The sequence below is a fragment of the Bubalus bubalis genome, chromosome 11 (assembly GCF_019923935.1).
Source record: "Bubalus bubalis isolate 160015118507 breed Murrah chromosome 11, NDDB_SH_1, whole genome shotgun sequence".
NCBI classification, from domain to species: Eukaryota; Metazoa; Chordata; class Mammalia; order Artiodactyla; family Bovidae; genus Bubalus; species Bubalus bubalis.
The window spans coordinates 90,723,256-90,746,265 of NC_059167.1; the positions used below are offsets into that span (position 1 = coordinate 90,723,256).

The 23,010-nt window shown below is 36.0% G+C and overlaps 1 protein-coding gene across 2 annotated transcripts in view; it reads left to right on the top strand.

The window, feature by feature from the left end:
- CLPX (caseinolytic mitochondrial matrix peptidase chaperone subunit X) overlaps positions 1 to 23,010 on the top strand; it is a 37,029-nt gene extending 14,019 nt beyond the window's left edge. The window contains exons 5-14 of one of the 2 annotated variants that reach the window (XM_006050183.4): positions 2,369 to 2,528; positions 3,911 to 3,952; positions 7,045 to 7,221; positions 7,361 to 7,525; positions 8,357 to 8,445; positions 9,410 to 9,574; positions 15,975 to 16,274; positions 18,063 to 18,155; positions 19,963 to 20,069; positions 21,278 to 23,010. In XM_006050183.4, the coding sequence (XP_006050245.1) occupies positions 2,369 to 2,528; positions 3,911 to 3,952; positions 7,045 to 7,221; positions 7,361 to 7,525; positions 8,357 to 8,445; positions 9,410 to 9,574; positions 15,975 to 16,274; positions 18,063 to 18,155; positions 19,963 to 20,069; positions 21,278 to 21,368 (1,389 nt within the window). In that variant the 3' untranslated portion in view covers positions 21,369 to 23,010. The remainder of the gene's footprint in view (positions 1 to 2,368; positions 2,529 to 3,910; positions 3,953 to 7,044; positions 7,222 to 7,360; positions 7,526 to 8,356; positions 8,446 to 9,409; positions 9,575 to 15,974; positions 16,275 to 18,062; positions 18,156 to 19,962; positions 20,070 to 21,277) is intronic. The other variant, XM_006050184.4, reaches the window with a different exon arrangement.

Consider the following 23,010-nt stretch of genomic DNA (forward strand, 5'->3'; position numbering starts at 1 on the left):
TAATCTACTTTATTAGAGGTAAAACAGCCTCAGGCTAACAATAGAAGCAAGTATTTTTTCATGACCAGTGTGCCAGGGCACTTCTGTATAACACTGTGACTTTTGTGGTGTCAGCTCTTTCTTGAAGCCTCAGGTGGATTGTGATTTAGCCATGTGAGACACAGCAGAGTATACCACCAGCTTCACTGGTACTTGGCGTGTTCTTTCTGAGAAGGAGGAGCCCTGCTTCTGGGCTGTGTTATTATCTCTGGCCGTGTCTCAGGTGGTGTTTGCACACTTGTTATTTCTCACCCTCTGCTTTCTTTGACTGTTTAGATACCAGTGCATTTGTTTCTGCAAATGTGCTAAATCGTGGGTGTAATTCATGAAGAATGATGATTTTTAAAAACCATAACAACATATATATGGTCAACCATTATACAATTTGTTATGTAAAAATAAATAAAGTAATGGAAACTACAGGTGTTAAGCTTTATGTTCCTCACTAATTTGTATAGACTTCAGAATCTGAGTTGGAGTTCTAGAGAATAAAGTTCTAGAAAATAACTCTTTTCAGGAGTTGGTGAATATTAGCAGTTAACTTCTGTTAACTAAAAGCTGAAAGAATTTACCCTAGGTGCTAAGCCATTGGAAATAACCAAATTTCATATAGAGCTTTAGTTTCTACCAAGAATAAGAGTTTTAGATTGCCATTTAGAAAAATGCATAGCTTTAAAGTTAATATCTGAGAAAAAGCTAAATGTTTGTGAGTATTAAAGCACATTGATACAGGTGGTATAATGATTTTTGAGTATATAATGTCTATTTTATTCTTAAAAAGTTTTAAAGAGATAGGAATACCAGACCACCTTACCTGCCTCCTGAGAAATCGGTATGCTGGTCAAGAAGCAACAGTTAGAACTGGACATGGAACAACAGACTGGTTCCAAATTGGGAAAGGAGTACATCACGGCTGAATATTGTCACCCTGCTTATTTAACTTATATGCAGAGTACATCATGTGAAATGCCAAGCTGGATGAAACAAAAGCTGGAATCAAGATTGCGGGAGAAATATCAATAACCTCAGATATGCAGATGATACCACCCTTATGGCAGAAAGTGAAGAAGAACTAAAGAGCCTCTTGATGAAAGTGAAAGAGGAGAGTGAAAAAGCTGGCTTAAAATACAACATTCAGAAAACTAAGATCATGGCATCTGGTCCCATCACTTCATGGCAAGTAGATGGAGAAACAATGGAAACAGTGACAGACTTTATTTTCTTGGGCTCCCAAATCACTGCAAATGGTGACTGCAGCCATGAAATTGAAAGATGCTTGCTCCTTGCAAGAAAAGCTATGAGCAACCTAGACAGCATATTAAAAAGCAGAGAATTACTTTGCCGACAAAAGCCTGTCCAGTCAGAGCTGTGGTTTTTCCAGTAGTCATGTATGGATGTGAGAGTTGGACTATAAAGAAAGCTGAGGACAAGGAATTGATGCTTTTGAACTGTGGTGTTGGAGAAGACTCTTGAGAGTCGCTTGGACTGCAAGGAGATCCAACCAGTCAATCTTAAGGGAAATCAGTCCTGAATATTCATTGGAAGGACTGATGCTGAAGCTGAAGAACTGGCTCATTGGAAAAGTCCCTGATGCTGGGAAAGATTGAGGGTAGGAGGAGAAGGGGACGACAGAGGATGAGATGAGATGATTGGATGGCATCACCCACTCAATGGACATGAGTTTGAGCAAGCTCCGGGAGTTGGTGATGGACAGGGAAGCCTGGTGTGCTGTAGTCCATGGGGTTGCAAAGAGTTGGACATGGCTGAGCGGCTGAACTGAACTGAATGCTTATTTTGAAAAAATTAGTTTTATAATCTTTGTGAAGAATATCATTCATATGATTGAAAGAGGTGTAAAATTTTTTTTAATTGATTTCATTAATGATAACAGCTTTAGACCCATGGTAGCAAGTATAGGTATTATAATTGACTTTAATATTAACTTTCAAAAATTAGGATCATTGGCATTGTTTATAGAACAGAAACTGGCATAGCACTGGAAAAGTATAGGAATACTTTGTTAAGTTAGAGAACAAATGAATGGTGTGTTGTATCTTTAAGGTATGGGGCCTCTGAAATTATTGCTGCATAATGTATCATGCCCTTGGCATTTTGTTTTGAATGAAAGTCTTTGTTCAAATTTAAAACTGTAAGCAAGTGAGTTCAGCATGGTTAACTCCACACTTCCACCGCAGGGACACAGGTTCCATCCGTGGTAGGAAAAGTTCTTTGTGCGTGTGGTGCAGCCAAAAAGTGCTTGGTATTTAATTCTAATGTGTGTATATTGTGATGACTCACAGTAAATTGTTCATTCCTAATCATTTTTCAGATTTATAACTACCTCGACAAGTACGTTGTTGGCCAATCGTTTGCCAAGAAGGTGCTTTCAGTTGCTGTATACAATCATTACAAGAGAATATATAATAATATCCCAGCTAATCTGAGACAGCAGGCAGAAGTTGAGAAGCAGACATCATTAACACCTAGAGGTTAGTGTTTTGATAATTGACCAAAATAGAGATTACTGTGCTTAGAGGTAATCCTTATTTGCAACTCTTTGCTTTTGTCTTAAAATACTTTTAGTACAGTACGGCATTTTTCAAAATACAGGTTGCTTCCCGTTAGTGGTTCATGAAATCATTCCAGTTCATTTCCAGCATTTAAAAAAGAGAGTTAATAAGTGTGAGTAGAAAATATCAGAGTCTGTTAACTTGTTAAGTATTATTTCTTAAAACTTTATTTTCAGGTATATGTGCTTAGGTTCTTGGGTACAAATTGAGACATCATTTTTGAGTTGTAGACTTCACCACAGGTAGTTCTTGTTGACTAGATCCTTGCAGTGTTCTGTATACAACTCTTGAGTTCTTCTCTTTTGGGTTCAGGACACAGAATTTAATTTTCCTAAGTCAGAGATATATGGAAATGATACCTCTTACAGAACATATTCAGCACTCTTTCCGTTTTGGCCTCCAATACACAGTGCAAGGTTCAGGGCAAATTTGTAAGTGATTCAAAGTATAATTCCTATTAATGATCGATTCTAATGTACCAATATACTGTGTAATGTCAACTTACTATGGACAATGTATATGTTATATTAACAGAATGATTTTATTTAAAAAACTATGAATACAGTAAAATGTAAATAAGGGTTTCTTTTTTTTTGGCTAGGGAGCTGTAATTTTGGAGTTGTTCTACAGATATCTATTGTTTACATTCTTTTAGCTATGTTATAATTTTATGGAGTTTTGCTAAGTACTTTCAGTATTAAATTACTTTTAGTAGGTACTAATATATAATTTATTGCCTTAATGAAGACACTTGTTCACTGTTTGAACTTACTGTAAAATATTTACATAGTAGGATCAATTACTTTTTTAGAAAGTATAAATCATACTAACTGATGAAGGACCTGGAACCTTTATGATTTATAAGGTCCAAATATTGTTGTTTGGTCATGGAGCAAAATAATTTTTTCTGATTCCTTCAGTCAACAAATTAATAGTTAAACTCTTCTAGGTGCTGGAAAAGCAAATGGTTATATGGTCTTTATAATGAGGGATTTAAATTCTTATTGAAGACCTAAATTACTACATTTCTTTTCTTAAAATAGATAACAACTTTGTATTTGATAAATGTGAATATTAGCAACTATACAGCCATCATTAAGCATGTTTGGGTTTTTTTTTTTTTAATACAGAAAAGAGGTAGCATATAAATTCTTTCATAATTTATAGAAAGCTGAAAAAACATTAATGAACATATTCTTTATATTTGGAAGAGGGCAAGAAGTGGAATACTCCTTGTTTGTTCCCCTAAATTAAGCAAATATATAATATTTTCATGTTGCCATTTTCATCCTCTTTCTTAGAGTTAGAAATAAGAAGACGGGAGGATGAGTACAGATTTACAAGTAAGTGACCTCTCTTCAGGTCCTCCTCTGTAATCATTCTTCCTTTTTAGATTTACCTCAGTGGAGTTTGTCAGCACTAGTGATAGATCTGTGCTTGTTATGTGTATTACTAAGAAAGGCATCGTATATTATCTAAACCTGTTTGTTATACATGGCATATATAACTTTGAAACAGTTTTATAGCTAATTTGTGTAGTTAATAGATGTTGGGTTGTTTTAGATATTTGATTTTATCTTTTCTATTGTGATATTTCTTATAACATAAAGAAATAAGTATTATATGTAGTTTTCCCCTATAAATCTATATCTGCATATTAACAGAAGTTGTATTTTTTAAAATTTGTACCTTGAATGTTATATCCTTTTTTTTGTTTCCTTAAAAAAAAGGAATAAAAGTTGATCTGCCTGTAAGTGACAGATTTTAAGGGAGGTGTATTATCTTTCAGCTACTCTTTGCCAGAAGCTACATTATTTTTTGGTGTTTATGAAACTTAGTGTAGGCTTACAAAATTATACATAACCTCCAGCTCACTATTGAGAGCTCTAGACTGCCCCTAAAAGCATCAGGGGGTCTGATGGAGGGTATGGAATGACCTCATAAACCAATGATAGTGGCCATTCTGATGTCTTGCACCCATTTCTTTGGAGGTGGAGATAGCTGCTACACAAAGACAGGGTGAAGGTTCCAAAGTTACCATAAGAAGATTCATTCTTATTCCATTACCATAAGAAGATTCATGTTGTCACAAAAGACAAAAAATAATAGATAAACCAGTGTGAACATTTTTCACTTAAAAGTTTGATAAGTTTACATTTGCCTTTGAACCAAACAATATTATACATCTAATATTTGAACATCAGAATATTATACTGTATATTCAGGATGAACCATGAGAACATAATGAGTTCAGCAACTCTGGCATAAAATTTATTACATGTAATAAAATATGCTGTCATTATATATTCATAATTTTGGGCAGATGGCTGGTGAAACTAGTATGAATTAGTAAAGTATCATAGTGATTTAATACAAATGTTAACAAGTAATAGTATTTAAGGACGTAAGCAAAATAATTTGTAGTTACATATATTGATTGGCTTAGAAATTAATATTTTTAGAGCTTATGTAGAATTTGTATAATTTAGTCTTCTCCTAGGTGGGGTATTAGGTTCTAATGTTAGGACATTGGGCCAGAGTCATATATAATTAAAATATTCTTGGAAATTTCTTTGGAAATCAGATGTTAGAGATCAACATGCGTCTCTAACATTTTAAGACTGATAGTTTCTTGCTCTCATCATTGGAACACAAATTTTTCTGATGTTAAATACCAGGTGAACTAGTTGGCTTGCGTATGAGGGCTATGTTATACCCTATTGCTCCATACAACTAACTATTCTAGCCTGCTTACTCAATAGTCCTCATTGTTAAGGGCTGCTTAGGCAATACGAGATGTGCACAGAGACTTAAAGAACAGGAGTGTTTTCTCAAGTTTACCCTGGGGCATATTTTCATAAATGTAATGACAAGCATCATTTGTTCTGTACTATTTAAATGATTCCTCTTTTTTAAAAAACTTAAAGTTGAATATATGTCATGTGATTCCACTGTAGGTAAAATGCTTCTTATAATTTTGTTCAAGTTACCTAAATCATCTTTTCCCCACTGGGCAGACCTGTTCTTCAGCCAAGCACCTCCTTATGCTGTCACAATTCCTAACTAGATTTTGCTGAAATAAAAAAAAAGTTTTTGGTTTTGTTTGGTAGGGGACAGCTAGCTAACTGAAGACTGCCTTTTTTTTAACCTGATGTGAATTGCAGTGAGGCATAACATTGTGAATTATTCACTGACCATTAACCCTCAAATGGTACAGTTTAATTAAATTCAAATATTTATTTAATGCCTATTATTTGGTGAAGAGAATAACCCTTTACCAAAGGATGTGACGCAAAGATAGTTTGAAAATGACAGCCAGATGGAACAGGATTTAAGTAGTATGTTTGCTGAACATCTGTCTGTTGGTTTGCTTAAAATAATAAAGCATTGGAAAATACTGATATTCTTAAAAACAAGCTACAACTAAATCTAGAAAATATAGACATATGATATGAGCCCAGGTACCTTAAATGCTGAGAGCCAGGAGCAATGTGGATATTTACAAATCTAGCTAGTTCAAAAAAGTATTGGGATTCTTTCCTTCAGCTGAGAGGGTGAGAATAAGATTTTTTTTAAAAGGGATCCAGCTGATAAAGTCTTAGTTCAGCAGCACTATAATTCCCGTGTAATTTTTGTATGTCTGCTAAAGGAAATGCAGTGATCCAATTGAGATCCTGTAAAATCAGAAATTCAGGTAGGGCCAGGGATAATGAGTCTTACCATGCTTGGTTTCTCTGGTAGACTCACAGCATCATTTTTAAGTGTGGGAGAGATTGTAGAGTAATTCCCTAAGGAAGCAGGCTCAGTAAAGCCAAGTGACTTGCTGTGTTCCTGTGATAGAGCTGAGACTAGAACCCAAGCTTTCTATTCCTCAGTTCAGTGTTTTACCCTTTCTCTACAGCACTGTTTCTTTTCATTTGTACAAATATATGTACATATACCTTTGTCTTTCAGAGTGCCTCCAAATCAATTGCATTTTGTTCTTAAACCTCCAGTTATGTGTTTAACATTGATAGGGAAGGTGTTAGCCATTTTATAGATTAGGGCACAGAAACAAAGTGTGTGTGATGATATACCTCAGGATCATATAGTTCTTCAGAGGCAAAGAAAGGACCAAATTTCTGAAGCTTTCTGACTCCTGACACTGTTCTTCTGTTATACTGCCTTCTTTTCAGTTAAAGGATATTCTTCATACAAGTTTATATAAATAAGGAAGGTAAAAAGAATACTTTCCTTTGCTTGAGGTTCTATGAATAATCATCATGTATTACACATTTGTCATTAGATAATTTGAGGCTTCCTTCCCTTTTAGGTAAGACAAAAAAATGTCAGAATATTATTTTTTTCTAAATAAGTAATTGGTTTCAGATGTAAGGTTTGGGCATTTTTTCAAGTGAAAGCAAATGAAGCTCTAATACCTTTGGCATTTTTTCAGAGTTGCTTCAGATTGCTGGAATTAGTCCACATGGGAATGCTTTAGGAGCATCAGTGCAGCAACAGGTAAATCAACAAATACCTCAGGAAAAACGAGGAGGTGAAGTATTGGATTCTTCCCACGATGACATCAAACTTGAAAAGAGTAATATTTTGCTGCTTGGACCAACTGGGTCAGGTAAAAAACTTACTTAAAAATTTGCCACTCATTTAAGAAAATAGAATATAAATGACTCTGTAACCTGTGTCTTATGACTGGGGGATTCTCACTCTTAAGAAGAAAACCTAAGGCCCATTGTTACTGTTTATATTTATAGGTAAAACTCTTCTGGCACAAACTCTAGCTAAATGCCTTGATGTCCCTTTTGCTATCTGTGACTGTACCACTTTGACTCAGGCTGGATATGTAGGTGAAGATATTGAATCTGTGATTGCCAAGCTACTCCAAGATGCCAATTATAATGTAGAAAAAGCACAACAAGGTATGTTTCAGCAAGTTTGTCTGTCCTCAGATACAGTCTGTTGAGGAAGCAGTCTAATAGCAAGAGATAATATAGTTTTTGTTTTGAGTCAGAGTCAAATTCAATAACTATATAAAAGTAGCTATGTCTAAGTTTTCTGGCATACTGACTAAGGGCCACAAAGTTTGCTTTGTCTTATTGTCATAAGTTGGCAATATTACTAGAGTGAAAACCGGCCAAATTATTTATTCCATTCTGTTCTAGCTTTCCTCCAGATTCCTAATGCTGAAATGGGTTGGGGGAGGGGAAAAAGACAAGTGCAAGAGAGGGCAAGATATATATAGCAACATATTAACTTATCTACTACCTAGGGAGTGTAGGGAGTGTTGTAGATGCTACATTTCTCCTTTCCTTCTGTATCCTCTCTCCTTGTTTACACGAAGAGCTTGACAGCTTCCTGTCTAAATTCCTTTAGGACAAGAATATAGATGGAAAAAATAAGCTGAAGTTTAGCTAGTACCAGCCTTTTGCTTTCACACTGTACCTCTATCTCTGCTTCTTAGAATAAAGAACCTGAAAACATTAGTGGGGTAGCTAACTATAATAGTCATAGAGAATTGGTCATCTTACCCAAGTGTTATTTTTACCCAAATGATGTAAGAATAAATTATAAAATGTTTACACAAAATGATGTATGGAAAAGTTGGCAGTATATTTTTATTATATTAAACTATTGCATATGTTGTGTTAAAGATTAAATACCTTGCTCTCTAGCTACCTAGCCTTTTAAAGCTTAGGTTGTCTTGTATATATCTTTTTCATATTATAAATAGAATCCTCCTTAAATTATAGGAATTGTCTTTCTGGATGAAGTAGATAAGATTGGCAGTGTGCCAGGCATTCATCAGTTACGGGATGTAGGTGGAGAAGGCGTTCAGCAAGTAAGCAGTTGAATATTTTGTTCAAGCCCACTAAAAGGAAGGGAATACATCAGCCTCCCAAATATTGTACGTTTGGTTTCACATTCAATTAGATTCTGTTTTATTTCTCCCACTCTGAACTCCCCAGACTATTTAGTTCAGATCCTAAGAGAAACCTGTTGGTGATTTTAAATACCTAATTACCTTTGTTAGGAAATTAAAGATATTTTAAAGAAGTAAATGAAATTTAATTTTTGTTGGCGTATTCCACAAAGACCCAGTTAAATATTTCTAAAGGATGCTTGAAGAAAGTTCTGATTCTGACTAGGCATAAATGAACTATGTACATGTATTTTATTCTTTTCACTTAGTTAGAAGATAAAATAATGCTCTATTCCTTGGAGAGTCATAATTAAAGTCATAATGATCTTTTGATTAACTTGACTTTTTTGGTAACTAATTATGACATAAACTACAGGATAAGGAAAATTGCTTTTGTTTTTTGACCAGGACATAGAGAGGTCCAATCACACATATAAAATGTGCTAGATAATGTTTTTTTTGTAAAGGCATTTCAAAATACAACTATTCTCAAAGTTTAACACTAAAAGTAGAGTAGAATTTTAGTATAAAGACAAGGCTTCAAATATTTTCAAATTTTGAATGTTCCCACGTGGTTGAATAGCATTTTATAGAGTCCTAATTCTGTCTTTATGTTAGAATTATGTCTTTACCATCAAAAACAACCTCTGAAGTTGATTGTTTTCTAAATGCATCAGGAGTCCTATACTATTCCAAATAAATTTATGAATAATTAAATATGATAGTATATTAGATTTTCATGTTAGTTATAGGAATGTGGAGGTGTTCTTCAGTTATGTTCATTGACCATACCCACATATTATTTTCCCCATTGAATCCCATTATCTAAAGTATAATAATACACTTATATGATGATGCCATAAATCATTTTTTCTTTATTTAGGGCTTATTAAAACTATTGGAAGGCACGATAGTCAACGTTCCAGAAAAGAATTCCCGTAAGCTACGTGGAGAAACGGTACAAGTGGATACAACAAACATTCTGTTTGTTGCATCTGGTGCTTTCAATGGTTTGGACAGAATCATCAGCAGGAGGAAAAATGAAAAGGTAAGTTTTTCTGAATGGTTACTAGGAGAGCATTTGAAGTTAGAGGATAGACCCTCAGTTTCTAATCTTGTATCTGCTTTCTGCCAGTTAGGTGTTCTTAGAGTATACCAGAAATATATTCCTAGTTATTTTTTAAATTTCAGAGTAGTGATTTGGAAGATTTCTAAATATCATCTTTATATCGGCATTTTTAAAGTATGACTTGATGATTTTGATTTTATATTCATCTGAGTTTTTTTATTATTTGAGGTAACTGCGAAATCAACAAAATTTCTACTCATTTCTCTTTCCCAATTCACTAGAGCACAATAAAGAGCTTGTTTCCATTGCCCCTGCCCATAGAGTCTTCATAGATCACTGCTGATATTCACAAGTGGAGGAAAGTAGTTTGGAGGTTGAGGGAGGGTTGTGATCTCACCTAGTTTATAGATATTTCTTAAACATTCTTATAAGCCTTGATTTTAGCTGGAATTTATTTTTTCATAGCCTCAAGGTTCATGCCCAGTACCTACTTATGATAAAACATAATATCAGCAGAGTGGCAAGAACCCCAAAAACATGCCTATTTTCCATGCTTTTGTGTTTTACATAATAGCCACAAATGATACCTTTTATATCATATGTTTAAGTTTCTATAATACCTAAATGAATGTATCATATTTCACCTCTTTTGTATATTGCCTGCTCTGTCTTCTTGGCCTTACATGTTTAGTAGCAGTTTACTTGAGTTTTTTAGTTTGGTATTAGTAGCTACTAAAGTAGCAGTTTAGTAGTAGTAAAAAAAAAAAAAAAATAGCTCTGCTAATAGAACAGTTGCCTGTGGTCATTCCTTTGCATAGCCTAGATGAGAAACCTCTTGTAAGGCTACCAGCTGAGCAATGTAGTGCTGTTACTTCTCAGCATCAGACCTTATTATTCAGCATGGATAAGGTTAGATTTTTATTTTAAATATTAATCAATTTATGTTTTTCTTGCTTTTGAAATTCTGCACAAATTAGCCTAAAAAAATTAGAAGAAATTATTTCTTTGTGTGTGCATGCATGTGTGTGGGTATGAAAGAGATGGGGGAGGGTGGGAGATAGAACTTTATATTCGAAATTCTGTAACCAAAAGCAAGGACCATGTTCTTATATTTATTTATAATTCATACTTGCAAAAAAAATGAAACTAGAAACATGTAGAAAAGAACAGTTAAAAGTAACATTAGTAAAGAGATCAGAAATGGATAGAAAGAAGGTTTACATCATTTCAAGTTAGTGGAAATTAAATCACTGTTTATCTTTGAACTTCTTAATGAAATTAGGGAGAAATCATGAGCTAGTTTTTATTCCCTGAAAGAGGAAGGGTATAATCTCTTCATGAAAGGCAAAGATTCTAAAAGATAGATTTTTATGAAAAGCAGACAGGGACATGAAAGTCTACAACAGTGATTTTATGAAGGATTAAACACTTCCATTTGGCTATTGTTTTTATCAAACCTCATTGAAAGACAGGCTTACAGTATTAAATAATATACCTATATCCTGACCATATGAAACTGCTTGCAGTCCTAAGTTTTACTCCTATTGCCTTTGCTTATGTTTTCCCCTACCTTAGTTCAGTTGGCAGATATGTGTTCATTCTTTAAGATTCTGTTAAGTGATGAGTCAGTTCCTCTGTGAGGACTTTCTTGGTCACCTCCTACCCTTCCTCCCCAGATTGTGCCTCTTTTCTTCCTTTCCACTGCTAAGGTTTCCTGCACATGATGCTTTAATATCTTCATGTGTTCTCAGACTCAGAACAAACCGGAGGGGAGGATGGGGGTAAGGAATAGTTAGGGAGTTTGGGATGGACGTGTTCAGTTCAGTTGCTCAGTTGTGTCTGACTCTTTGCGACCCCATGGACTGAAGCATGCCAGACTTCCCTGTCCATCATCAACTCCCAGAGCTTGCTCAAACTCATGTCCATCGAGCCAGTGATACCATCCAACCATCCCATCATCTGTCATCCCTGTCTCCTCTTGCCTTCAATCTTTCCCAGCATCAGGGTCTTTTCCAGTGAGAGTTCTTTGGAACAGGTGGCCAAAGTATTAGAGTTTCAGCTTCAGCATCAGTCCTTCCAATGAATATTCAGGACTGATTTCCTTTAGGATTGACTGGCTTGATCTCCTTATAGTCCAAGGGACTCTTAAGAGTCTTCTCCAACACCACAGTTCAAAAGCATCAATTCTTCAGTGCTCAGCTTTCTTTATAGTCCAACTCTCACATCCATACATGACTACTGGAAAAACCATAGCTTTGACTAGATGGACCTTTGTCGACAAAGTAGTCTTTGCTTTTTAATGTGCTGTCTAGGTGGCTCATAGCTTTTCTTCCAAGGAGCAAGTGTCTTTTAATGTCATGGCTGCAGTCACCATCTGCAGTGATTTTAGAGACCAAGAAAAATAAAGTCTCTCACTGTTTCCATTGTTTCTCCATCTATTTGCCATGAAGTGATGGCACCGGTTGCCATGATCTTTGTTTTTGGATTGTTGAGTTTTAAGCTAGCTTTGTCACTCTCCTCTTTCACTTTCATCAAGAGGCTCTTTAGTTCTTCTTGACTTTCTGCCATAAGGGTGGTGTCGTCTGCGGGTCATCTGGATGGACATGTACACACTGCTATGTTTAAAATGGATAACCAACAAGACCCTACTATATAGCACACATAACTCTGCTCAGTGTTATGTGCCAGCCTGGATGTGAGGGGAGCTTGGGGGAGAATGGATAGATGTATATGTATGGCCGACTCCCTTTGCTGTTGCCCTTAAACTATCACAACATTGAAAATTGGCTATACCCCAATACAAAATAAAAAATTTTTAAAAAACATATATTTTTATGTGTTCTCATTATAAATAAACACCTTTAAGTTAGGATAAGGACTGTCTTCAGGTTTATTTCCCCAGTGTTTTATAATAATGCTTTATAATATATATAAACCTTACACATGGACATCACCAAATGGTCAATACCAAAATCAGATTGATTACATTCTTTGTTACTGAAGATGGAGAAGCTATATACAGTTAGCAAAAACAAGACTTGGAGCTGACTGTGGCTCAGATTATTAGCTTCTCTGCAAAATTCAAGCTTAACCTAAAGAAAGAGGGGAAAACCAATAGGCCAGTCAGGTACAACTTAAATCTCCTATGAATAATAGTGGAGGTGATGCATAGATTCAAGGGATTAGATCTAGTAAACTAGAGTGGCTGCAGAACTATGGACAGAGCTTGGTGATATTGTTCAGGAGACAGTGAACAAAACCATCCCAAAGAAAAAGAAAGCTAAGTGGTTGTCTGAGGAGGCTTTACAAATAGCTGAAGAAAGAAGAGATGCAAAAAGCAAGGGAGAAAGGGAAAGGTACATCAAACTAAATGCAGAGTTCCAGAAAATACCAAGGAGAGACAAGAGGCCTTCTTCAAGGAACAGTGCAAAGAAATAGAGGAAAAATAGCTGAAGGGGAAAGACTAGAGATAAGAAAATTTAAGAAATTTAAGAAAATTGGAAATATCAAAGGAACATTTCATCCAAAGATAGGCACAATAAAGGATAGAAACAGGTAAAAATCTAATAGAAGCAGAAGAGTTCAAGAAGAGATGGAAGGAATACACAGAAGAACTGTACAAAAAAGATCTTAATGACCCGGATAACCATGATGGTGTTGGTGTGGTCACTCACTCAGAGCCAGATATCCTGGAGTGTGAAGTCAAGTGGGCCAACAAAGCTAGTGGAGGTGATGAAATTCCAGCAGGGCTATTTAAAATCCTAAAAGATGGCACTCTCAAAGTTCTGCACTCAATATGTCAGCACATTTGGAAAACTCATCAGTGGCCACAGGACTGGAAAAGGTCCATCCTCATCCCAATTCCCAAGAAAGGTAGTACTAAAGAATGTTAAACCACCAGACAATTGCACGCATCTCCCATGCTAGTAAGGTCATGCTGAAAATCCTGCATGCTGGGCTTCAGCATTACGTGAACTGAGAGCATATTTAGATCCTCAAGCTGGATTTAGAAAAGGCAGAGAAACCAGAGGTCAAATTGCCAACATTCACTGGATCATAAAAGCAAGGGAATTCCAGAAAAGCATTTACCTCTGTTTCATTGACTGCGCTAAAGCCTTTGACTGTGTTGATCATAAAAACTGTGGAAAACTCTTAAAGAGATGGGTGTACCGAACCATCTTACCTGCCTTCTCAGAAACCTGTATGCAACAGTTAGAACCTTGTATGGAACAACTGACTGGTTCAGGATTGAGAAAGGAGTATGACAATGCTGTTTATTGTCACCCTGTTTATTTAACTTACACGAAGAGCATATCATGCGAAATGCCGGGCTGGATGAGTTAATAAGCTGGAATCAAGATATTAATAACCTCAGATATGTTGGATGATACTACTCTAACGGCAGAAAGTGAAGAGGAACTAAAGAACCTCTTGATGTGAGTGAAGGAGGAAAGTGAAAAAGCTGGCTTAAAACTCAGTATTAAAAAAACTAAGATCATGGCATCCGGTCTCATCACTTCATGGCAAATAGATGGGGAAACAGTGGAAACAAAGTTTATTTTCTCGGGCTCCAAAATCACTGCGAATGGTGACTGTAGCCATGAAATTAAAGGATGCTTGCTCCTTGAAAGAAAAGCTTGACCAACCTAGACAGCATATTAAAAAGCAGAAACATCACTTTGCCAACAAGTTCTGTGTAGTCAAAGCTATGATTTTTTCAGTAGTCATGTACCGATGTTGGAGTTGGGCCATAAAGAAGGCTGAGTGCCAATGAATTGATGCTTTCAAATTATGGTGCTGGAGAAAACTCTTGAGAGTCCCTTGGACTGTAAGGAGATCAAGCCAGTCAATCCTAAAGGAAATCAACCCCGAATATTTGTTGTAAGGACTGATGCTGAAGCTGAAGCTCCAGTATTTGGGCCACCTGATGCGAACAGCAGACTCATTGGAAAAGACCCTGACATTGGGAAAGATTGAAGGCAGAAGGAGAAAAGAGCGACAGAGGATAAGATGAATCACTGATGCAATGGACATGAACTTGGGCAAATTCCAGGAGATGGTGAAGGACAGGGAAGCCTGGCGTGCTGTAGTCCATGGGGTTGTAAAGAGTTGGCCATGACGTGGCGCCTGAACAATGGCACGCCTGCAGAGCAGAAGTGGAGACACAAACGCTGAGGACAGGCGTATGGACACTGCTGAAGCGGGAGGAAGGAGAGGGTGGGCTGTATGCAAAGAGTGACATGCACACATGCATTACCACTGGAAAATAGACGGCCAGTGGGAATTTACTGTGCGATTCAGGGAGCTCGTACTAGGGCTCGGTAAAAACCTGGTGGTGTGGGGAGGAAGGTGGGAGGGATATTCAAGTGGGAGGGGACATGGGTAAACCTATGACTGATTCATGTTGATGTTTGGTAGAAACCAACAGAATCCTGTAAAGCAATTATCCTTCAATTAAAAATAATTTTTTTAAAAAAGGAAAGGTACATCCTAAAGAAATTTTTTTAATGTTTATATTATTGAATGCAAAGTATTTTTCTTTCTGATAGAGTCACTATCCACATACACAATATCTAGAATTAATTAACTTAGACTTTTCTCATCTATCATGTACTTCTCTTGTACTTTTGACGTTTGATTGTTGTTGACGTTTTGAAGTTGTATGAAATATCAAAACCAAACTCTATGAAAGTTACCTGGAGTATAGTTCTTTATACTGAGTAAAGCAAGGTCTATACATTGTAGATACACAACCTTTTGCAACAAGGTTACCAGTTTTGTTTGATGTCATCCTTACATGCTCTTTTATAAAATCTAACTCATACAGTGTTCTAACTCATCGTATTATCTGATAATATGCAACCCCAAATTATGATTTTAATAGAATGCTTAGCAATGACTTAAGACACTTGTGGATAATTTGCTTGTAAGGCTGCTTGTTCCATAGGCCCTACTCCTGTTAGTATTACAGAACTGACTTTGGTTACAAAATAATTACTATCTCTACTTTCTTGCACAGTTTGGAAGTTATACTAGTCTAGAGGTCTGGGAAATGTCCTGCAATATCATAATCTGAGTTCTAAGGGACTTCCCTTCACAGTTCTTACCTATTTTTACTAGAATTCATTCTTCTGAGAGTTGGTTGGGTTCTCAGTTCTGAAGGCAGATAGACCTAAGTTTGAATCCTGGTTGTTAACCACTAGAAGAAATGAGAGCTTGGTCAAGGTACTTAAACTCTTTAAGCCTTTTTTTATTCATTGTAAAATATAAATGATAATACTTTCTTCTGTTGCAGAGATCATGTGAGAAATGCATGCAGAATGCTGAACACAATGCAGCTTCATTCTGTTATTTGTAATACCTGTGTTTTCTTTGGCAGTATCTTGGATTTGGAACACCATCTAATCTGGGAAAAGGAAGAAGGGCTGCAGCTGCTGCTGACCTTGCCAATCGAAGTGGAGAATCAAATACTCAGCAAGACATTGAAGAAAAAGATCGTTTATTACGTCATGTGGAAGCCAGAGATCTCATTGAGTTTGGCATGATTCCTGAGTTTGTGGGACGGTTGCCTGTGGTAGTTCCTTTGCATAGCCTAGATGAGAAAACACTTGTACAAATACTAACTGAGCCACGTAATGCTGTTATCCCTCAGTACCAAGCCTTATTCAGCATGGATAAGGTTAGATCTTTATTTTTTGTACTTACTTATGTGTATTTTTTGCTATGGAAAATCTGCATATGTTAGCCTGACAAATTAAAAAGCAGTACTTCTCGTCTGGAATACCAGCCTGTGTGTGTGCACGTCTGCACTCAGTTGGTCAGTCGTATCTGACTCTTTGCCACACCGTGGACTGTAGCCTGCCAGGCTCCTCTGTTCATGGAATTTTCCAGGCAAGAATACTGAAGTGGGTTGCCATTTCCTCTTCCAGGGGATCTTCCCAGCCTAAGGATTGAGCCTGTGTCTCCTGCATTGGCAGGCAGATTCTGTTGGCAGGAACAGTCCAGCCTATTACTCACTAAATATGGATCTAGGAATCAGGGAAGGCACACTGTGTTGTGTTAGACACTTAAGAGTTGGCTTAATTTTTTTTCTTAATTAAAGTCAGCATTGTAGCTTGAAGCCCAAGGATAGATATTGAGAGAAATTATGCTAGCAGCCTACAGCTAACCCCTCAAGCTAGGCACACAGAATTGTCTTTTCAGTCTTGATATTCTAAATCCTTTCATTATGATATGCTAGGTATATTTTTTCCTAAAGTTAGCTCTCACATCTATTTCTCTGTAGTCAGACACTTGGAGCCATATGTCCAATCAGATAGCAAATGTTTGGGTTTTATGAACGTAGTGTCACAAAACATTAGTCTCCGTCTCTCCATTGCCACTCTTTCTACCTCAAGTCAGTCTCCTTTATCATTCTTCACCTTGACCCATGCATTTGCTTCCTAATTGGGTTTCCCTACCTAAAGTTTGTCTCTGACCACCACCACCAAAAGACCATCTCCCACTTTACTTCCAGAATGGATCTTTTTAAAATTATTGGACATAGGGTTCAACCAATAGATATGAAGTACTTAATAGATACTTATTGAATGAATAAACCCAAAGCTAATTATTTTACTCTCCTCCTTAAAAGTGCTTCAGTGGCCCCCTAGCCTTACTTAGACGCCCCCACTTTTATTGTTCTCTTAGCACCGTGTGCAAACACGGTGCTGTAAGTGCTATTTTGCTAATTTGTCACCATCCAATACGCTTCAGTTTCTTGAGGGTAAAGGTGGTGTCTGGGTCATCATTCAGTTTCTAATATTTAAACACATCTGGCTTCAGTAAATGTTTGAATAAAGTCCTAGAAAATCCATGTTCATTTAGAAAACCTCTTCAGGAACTAAGGACAAACTTTGATTCATGCTGTTAACTGTCTCATAAGCTAATTCATAGAAACAAGTGCTTTTTGAAAGCAAGATTCTAAAGCATCATGAGAGATAATTACCTTGTGTAAGTTTTACATTTTCTGGAGGTAGAAATTAATACCAAAAGTTTTTTAGTACCAAGATCTTATTTTTTAGGGGGAGGTATATTGAATTCTCAGTAATTTTTTATATTTGTGGTAATTTAGAGAGACTTGTCCTAAAATTGTACCTTTGTTCTATGGGATGAGAGGGTTAGTAACACTTTTTAAAATGAGTATGTTTTCAGAAGCTTAAGTTACAATCTAAAAATACTTGAGTCTGAAAGGAGATAGGATCAGTCAAGACACAAGATTCTGTGTTTTTAAGTATTAGTGAATCAGTGTACTTAACTCTGTGGAACATTTCTTTACCTGTAAAGTCGGGGCATTCACCTCTTGTTATAAAAAGACCAATAATGGTGATAGGCAGTAATAGGTAATAGATCAAATACTGCATGATTTTATTGGGAAAATGTCATCATCAAATATTATCTGAATTATTTCTTTTGAATGTATTTGTAGTGTGAACTGAATGTTACTGAAGATGCTTTAAAAGCTATAGCCAGATTAGCACTAGAACGAAAAACAGGTGCACGAGGCCTCCGGTCCATTATGGTAAGTTGGCATAAATTTACAAAAACTAGATTATTTCTTGATCTGACTTTTAATAATATTAAACCTCCCTGTTTTTCCTTTGGAAATATATCCAGAAATTTGGTCTAATATTTTTTGTGATTTTTTTTTCTTGTGTATTTTGGCCACACTATGCAGCATGCAGAATCTTTGTTTCCCAACCAGTGTTTGAACCCTTCCAGTGGAAGCACTGGACTGCCAGGGAAGTCCCTTTTCTTCTTTCTAAAATGGAACTTCAGGGTGTTTGCAACAAAGGACATACACTTAATGTGATTAATGAAATAGAGGAAATCAGGATCATGGGAAGGAGGTTTTTAGAAAACCCTACACAGGCCTTTTGACTAAGCTCCAGAGTGGCTCCTCAGAACCCTTGAAATTCTCATTGTTGTTTTATGTTTGAATTTAAGTTGTAGATATTATAACATTTTATTTCTAAATTCTTCAGTGAAGTATGAACTCACTATTTTAATTTTGTTACAAGTCCTGGAGACCCAGCCTACTTTTCAGCCACCCTCTTTCTTAAAGGTCTTTCCCTTCCCTGGTGTGGCTGTACAGTGGGTTAATGTTTCCCTACATGCTGAAAAAGCAAGCACATGGTCTGTTCTCTGAGGATTTCACTGCTAAGTATTACTTCTCTCATCTAAGTAGGACTTTTTGAACAGAACTACACATTCTGTCACAATTTGCGATAATATTTTAATAAAGGCGTCAACTTCAGGTGCTGTGACAGATTTATAAACATGTAAACTAGAAGAAGCCTGCAGTCCATGGAGTCGCGAAGAGTCGGACACGACTGAGCGACTTCACTTTCACTTTTCACTTTCATGCATTGGAGAAGGAAATGGCAACCCACTCCAGCGTTCTTGGCCTGGAGAATCCCAGGGACGGGGGAGCCTGGTGGGCTGCCGTCTATGGGGTCGCACAGTCTGACATGACTGAAGTGACTTAGCAGCAGCAGCAGTAGACTAGAAGAAAAGGTAATGTAGTTGACATTTTTAGAAAATTTGATGTATTCAACCAGTATTTTCCTTAAGATGTAACATAATTCAGCTGCTGCTGCTAAGTCGCTTCAGTCGTGTCCGACTCTGTGCGACCCCATAGACGGTAGCCCACCAGGCTCCCCCGTCCCTGGGATTCTCCAGGCAAGAACACTGGAGTGGGTTGCCATTTCCTCCTCTAATGCGTGAAAGTGAAGTTGCTCAGTCGTGTCTGACTCTTAGCGACCCCATGGACTGCAGCCTACCAGGCTCCTTTGTCCATGGATTTTCCAGGCAAGAGTACTGGAGTGGGGTGCCATTGCCTTCTGCTACGCGTGGGTAAAACTAGTTTTCTTTAGTAAATTACTTTAGATCTACTGCAGCAGTTGAGACAAATGCATATTTGAAGTCATAGCTTGGTATAGATGATCTAAGGTTAAGTCATTTTAAAATTAAGGACTACCAGTTGACCTCCTTTGGTGATAAAGTATGTCAGAAATCTTCTTGAGTAACATCTGATCACATGCAAAGTGAAAGTACAATCTTTGTAGGTGCAAGGTGACCTAAGTAGGCAGAACTGCATACAAGCTTTCCCTTATAGAATGACTTCTGTCCGAATTTAGTTAGAAGCTGTTTTAATATGAAGAATACGAAAGCTTTTACATTGACTTTTCAAAATTCAGTTCTTGATGCATCATAGGGACTCCATAATATTTCTTGAGTTGATGAATTTGATTGATAACCTATAGAATACAAGTATTTTGTATGTAACCTCAGTTTTCCATGTAATTCATTACTATTTTACTCTTTAGGAAAAGCTGTTACTAGAACCAATGTTCGAAGTCCCTAATTCTGATATTGTATGTGTGGAGGTTGACAAAGAAGTAGTAGAAGGAAAGAAGGAACCAGGATACATCCGGTAAAGTGTATTGTCAAACTAAAACAGGTCTAAAACTTAAGATCGTTCTTTATTGCTATGGTTTATTGGTCTGTCATACAGTGGTGTGAAAATCTTTATATCCATAGAGGAATCAGTTATCAAATATTCTGTAGAAAAATTTTCTAATTTTGGTTTATAAAATGATATTTTGAGTCTTCTTGGAAATTGATCTTCAAAACCAGCCTCCACTTTTTTCTCCTAAAAGAAGTATCAAAAAAGACATAAAGTAATCTAAATGAAAAGATTTAAATAAACTTTGCTTCTAATTCTATAATTTATTTATTACTTGTTTCATGTCTTTCATAAGACCAAAACTTTGTTGACATAATTTTCCTCTTAGTTGTATCTTATCAGTTGACAAATTTGACATATCTTTAACTGCTTTTATTTAACTATTCTAGGGGTCAGTAAACTGTCCAGTACAGGGCTATTTTTACACTTCGGGGCCATACGGTTTGTATGGTAGCTACTCTGCCCTTACAGCATGATAGTTCAGTCCATAAATGAATGATCCATGTCTGTGTTCAAATAAATATTTACAAAAACAAATGACAGACTTTATTTGGCCGGCAGGCTGTCATTTACTGACCCCAGTCTATTCAATAAATATTTATTAAGCAGTGCTTTACATGAATGTCACCTACACAAAAAATAGGCTTCTGTCACAAGGTATGTTACATTTTATGCTTCTAAGGTAACTTATGAGGCAGTTGATTGGTTTTGAACAACCTTTACTTATTCAAAGAGGTATAATCTCTCATTTTGTTTACTATTAGTATACAAAAGAATTGTGGTCTAACCATAATTTTGGCTAATTTGATTCATATTGGTTTGATCAGAAGCTTTCAACTTCTTTCCATTGACATACTAAACATCAAGTATTTTAGTTAAAATAATAGATTCTACTTCTTTTGCTGGAGAAAAGGCCTTCACTGTTGAAGCGTGGTTGTTGATTTGTTTCAGTTAAAAAAAATTGGGAAATTTCTTATAGTTTTTGGTTGCGTGCTCGAAATGTTTCTCATATTTTACCATTAAGCAGTCTTAATATTAGAAGTGCTCTTAATGTTTTCTTTCTTTGTGCAGCTTTTCTAGCTAGGTGGATTAATTTATTATTTATTTTTTGAGAAGTTGTATTTACCCCTAATTCTTACTAAAAACAGAAAAACACTGATGACTTTTCATTATAGGGCTCCAACCAAAGAATCCTCGGAAGAGGAGTATGACTCTGGAGTTGAAGAAGAAGGATGGCCTCGTCAAGCAGATGCTGCAAACAGCTAAACTGTCAGACTTCTGTTGTGTATATAAAGTTGTCCTTCTTTTGTTTAGGATCATAACTGTCTCTGCAGTCTGACATTAAAAGCATTGGATCTATCTTGGATATCATATACATGGTCAGAAGCTTTTAGGATAAAAATCAGATCATGTATATTATGTAACATCACATTGATTTATACAGACTGACATTACATGGACTTTAATGACACAATGTTCCGAGAGAATATGTACATTATTTTGTTTCGGTTTTTAAAAAATATACTTAAAAAAAAAATCTTAGGAGTTCTTTTAAGCAATGCAGGTGTTGCAATAACTGGGTTTTACAATAATGTTACTCTACAAATGGGAAAATAAATTCTTTAAAATTGAAGTTGGGATTCCATTCTTTAGCTTGACTTTGTCTCCTCATGTTTGTTTCCTGAAAAATGTTAGAATTTTATTCATCTTAAAAATTGGAACAGGAGTTCCCAAGTAGTTGAAGGTTTCATGGAAAAAGTACCCTGAAGAGCCATACTTTGATGATTTGTTTAGCTGTGTTGTTAGTCTTGTCCACTGATGCATGACACTGACTTCCCATTGGTTCTATAAGAAAAGACCATTCTCATGCTAACTTGTCTGATTTATTTGCCGTCTTTGATCCATTTTAGTACCATGAGTGAGCAGATGAAATTAAAAGTCTGCCTTAAATCTTTAGAAAAAGACTACATCTACTTCTAAAAGTCGCATGCAGCATCAGTCATAACAGCCATGTGCTGAACTAAATAAAATATCCTAATATTGTACACTTACCTAAAATACTAGTTTTTTGTTTTCTGGTGCTGAATATTTGTCTAATTCTTTGGCTTCATGGAACATTAAAGAAAATCTATGCTTTACTATCAGCAAAAGTGAATGTGTTCATACTAAAATATAAGTTATTAATTTTCATTATATAGAAACAGTGGGGGAGGTTTGGGGGGCTTAATGAAAAATATTTTATTTGATGCCATAAATATTAAAATACTTGGATACCTTTAAATTTTTTTTTCTTTCCCTTTATATTGATACAACTTTCTATATTGTTCCTTCACTTCAGCCTTATTGGAAATTGTTTAAATCAGAGTACCTTTAAACCTTTGTTTTCAATTTTTGGTTTATAAACACTTGAGTTTTCCTTTTAACTGCATCCTACCCCTTTTCTTAGGGAAAGAACCTTAAACTATTAGCAAATTCTAAATCTTGTTGATGGAGTTGGGTTTTCTGTGATGTAATAAGAGATATTTATGGCTGGGGTAGGACCAGAAATGCACTTCTGCAAAATGTTTAAGCGTGGTTGCAATAGTATGGAGCAGAAACTGGTATCCTTGGTCTCCCTAGTAATGGTTAATGTTCTTCTCAGGAAGGGTTTCATATCATAACTGTTCATTATCTTCTTCTTACAGGCTCATCATTTTCCTTTTTGTAGAGTGAAAATTGGAGTAGCTATTAAATGTATTAAAGGTAGTCCTCCAGAAATGGACTGGGAGACGTTTTAGTCATAACAACTTACATTTGGTTTTGAAAGTTGTTAACAAAGCATAATTGATGTTTTTAAATTAAACACAACTACGATTTGTACCTTGAAACTTGTTTTGGCATTTGAATAAAACAAAAGGATTAAATGAAA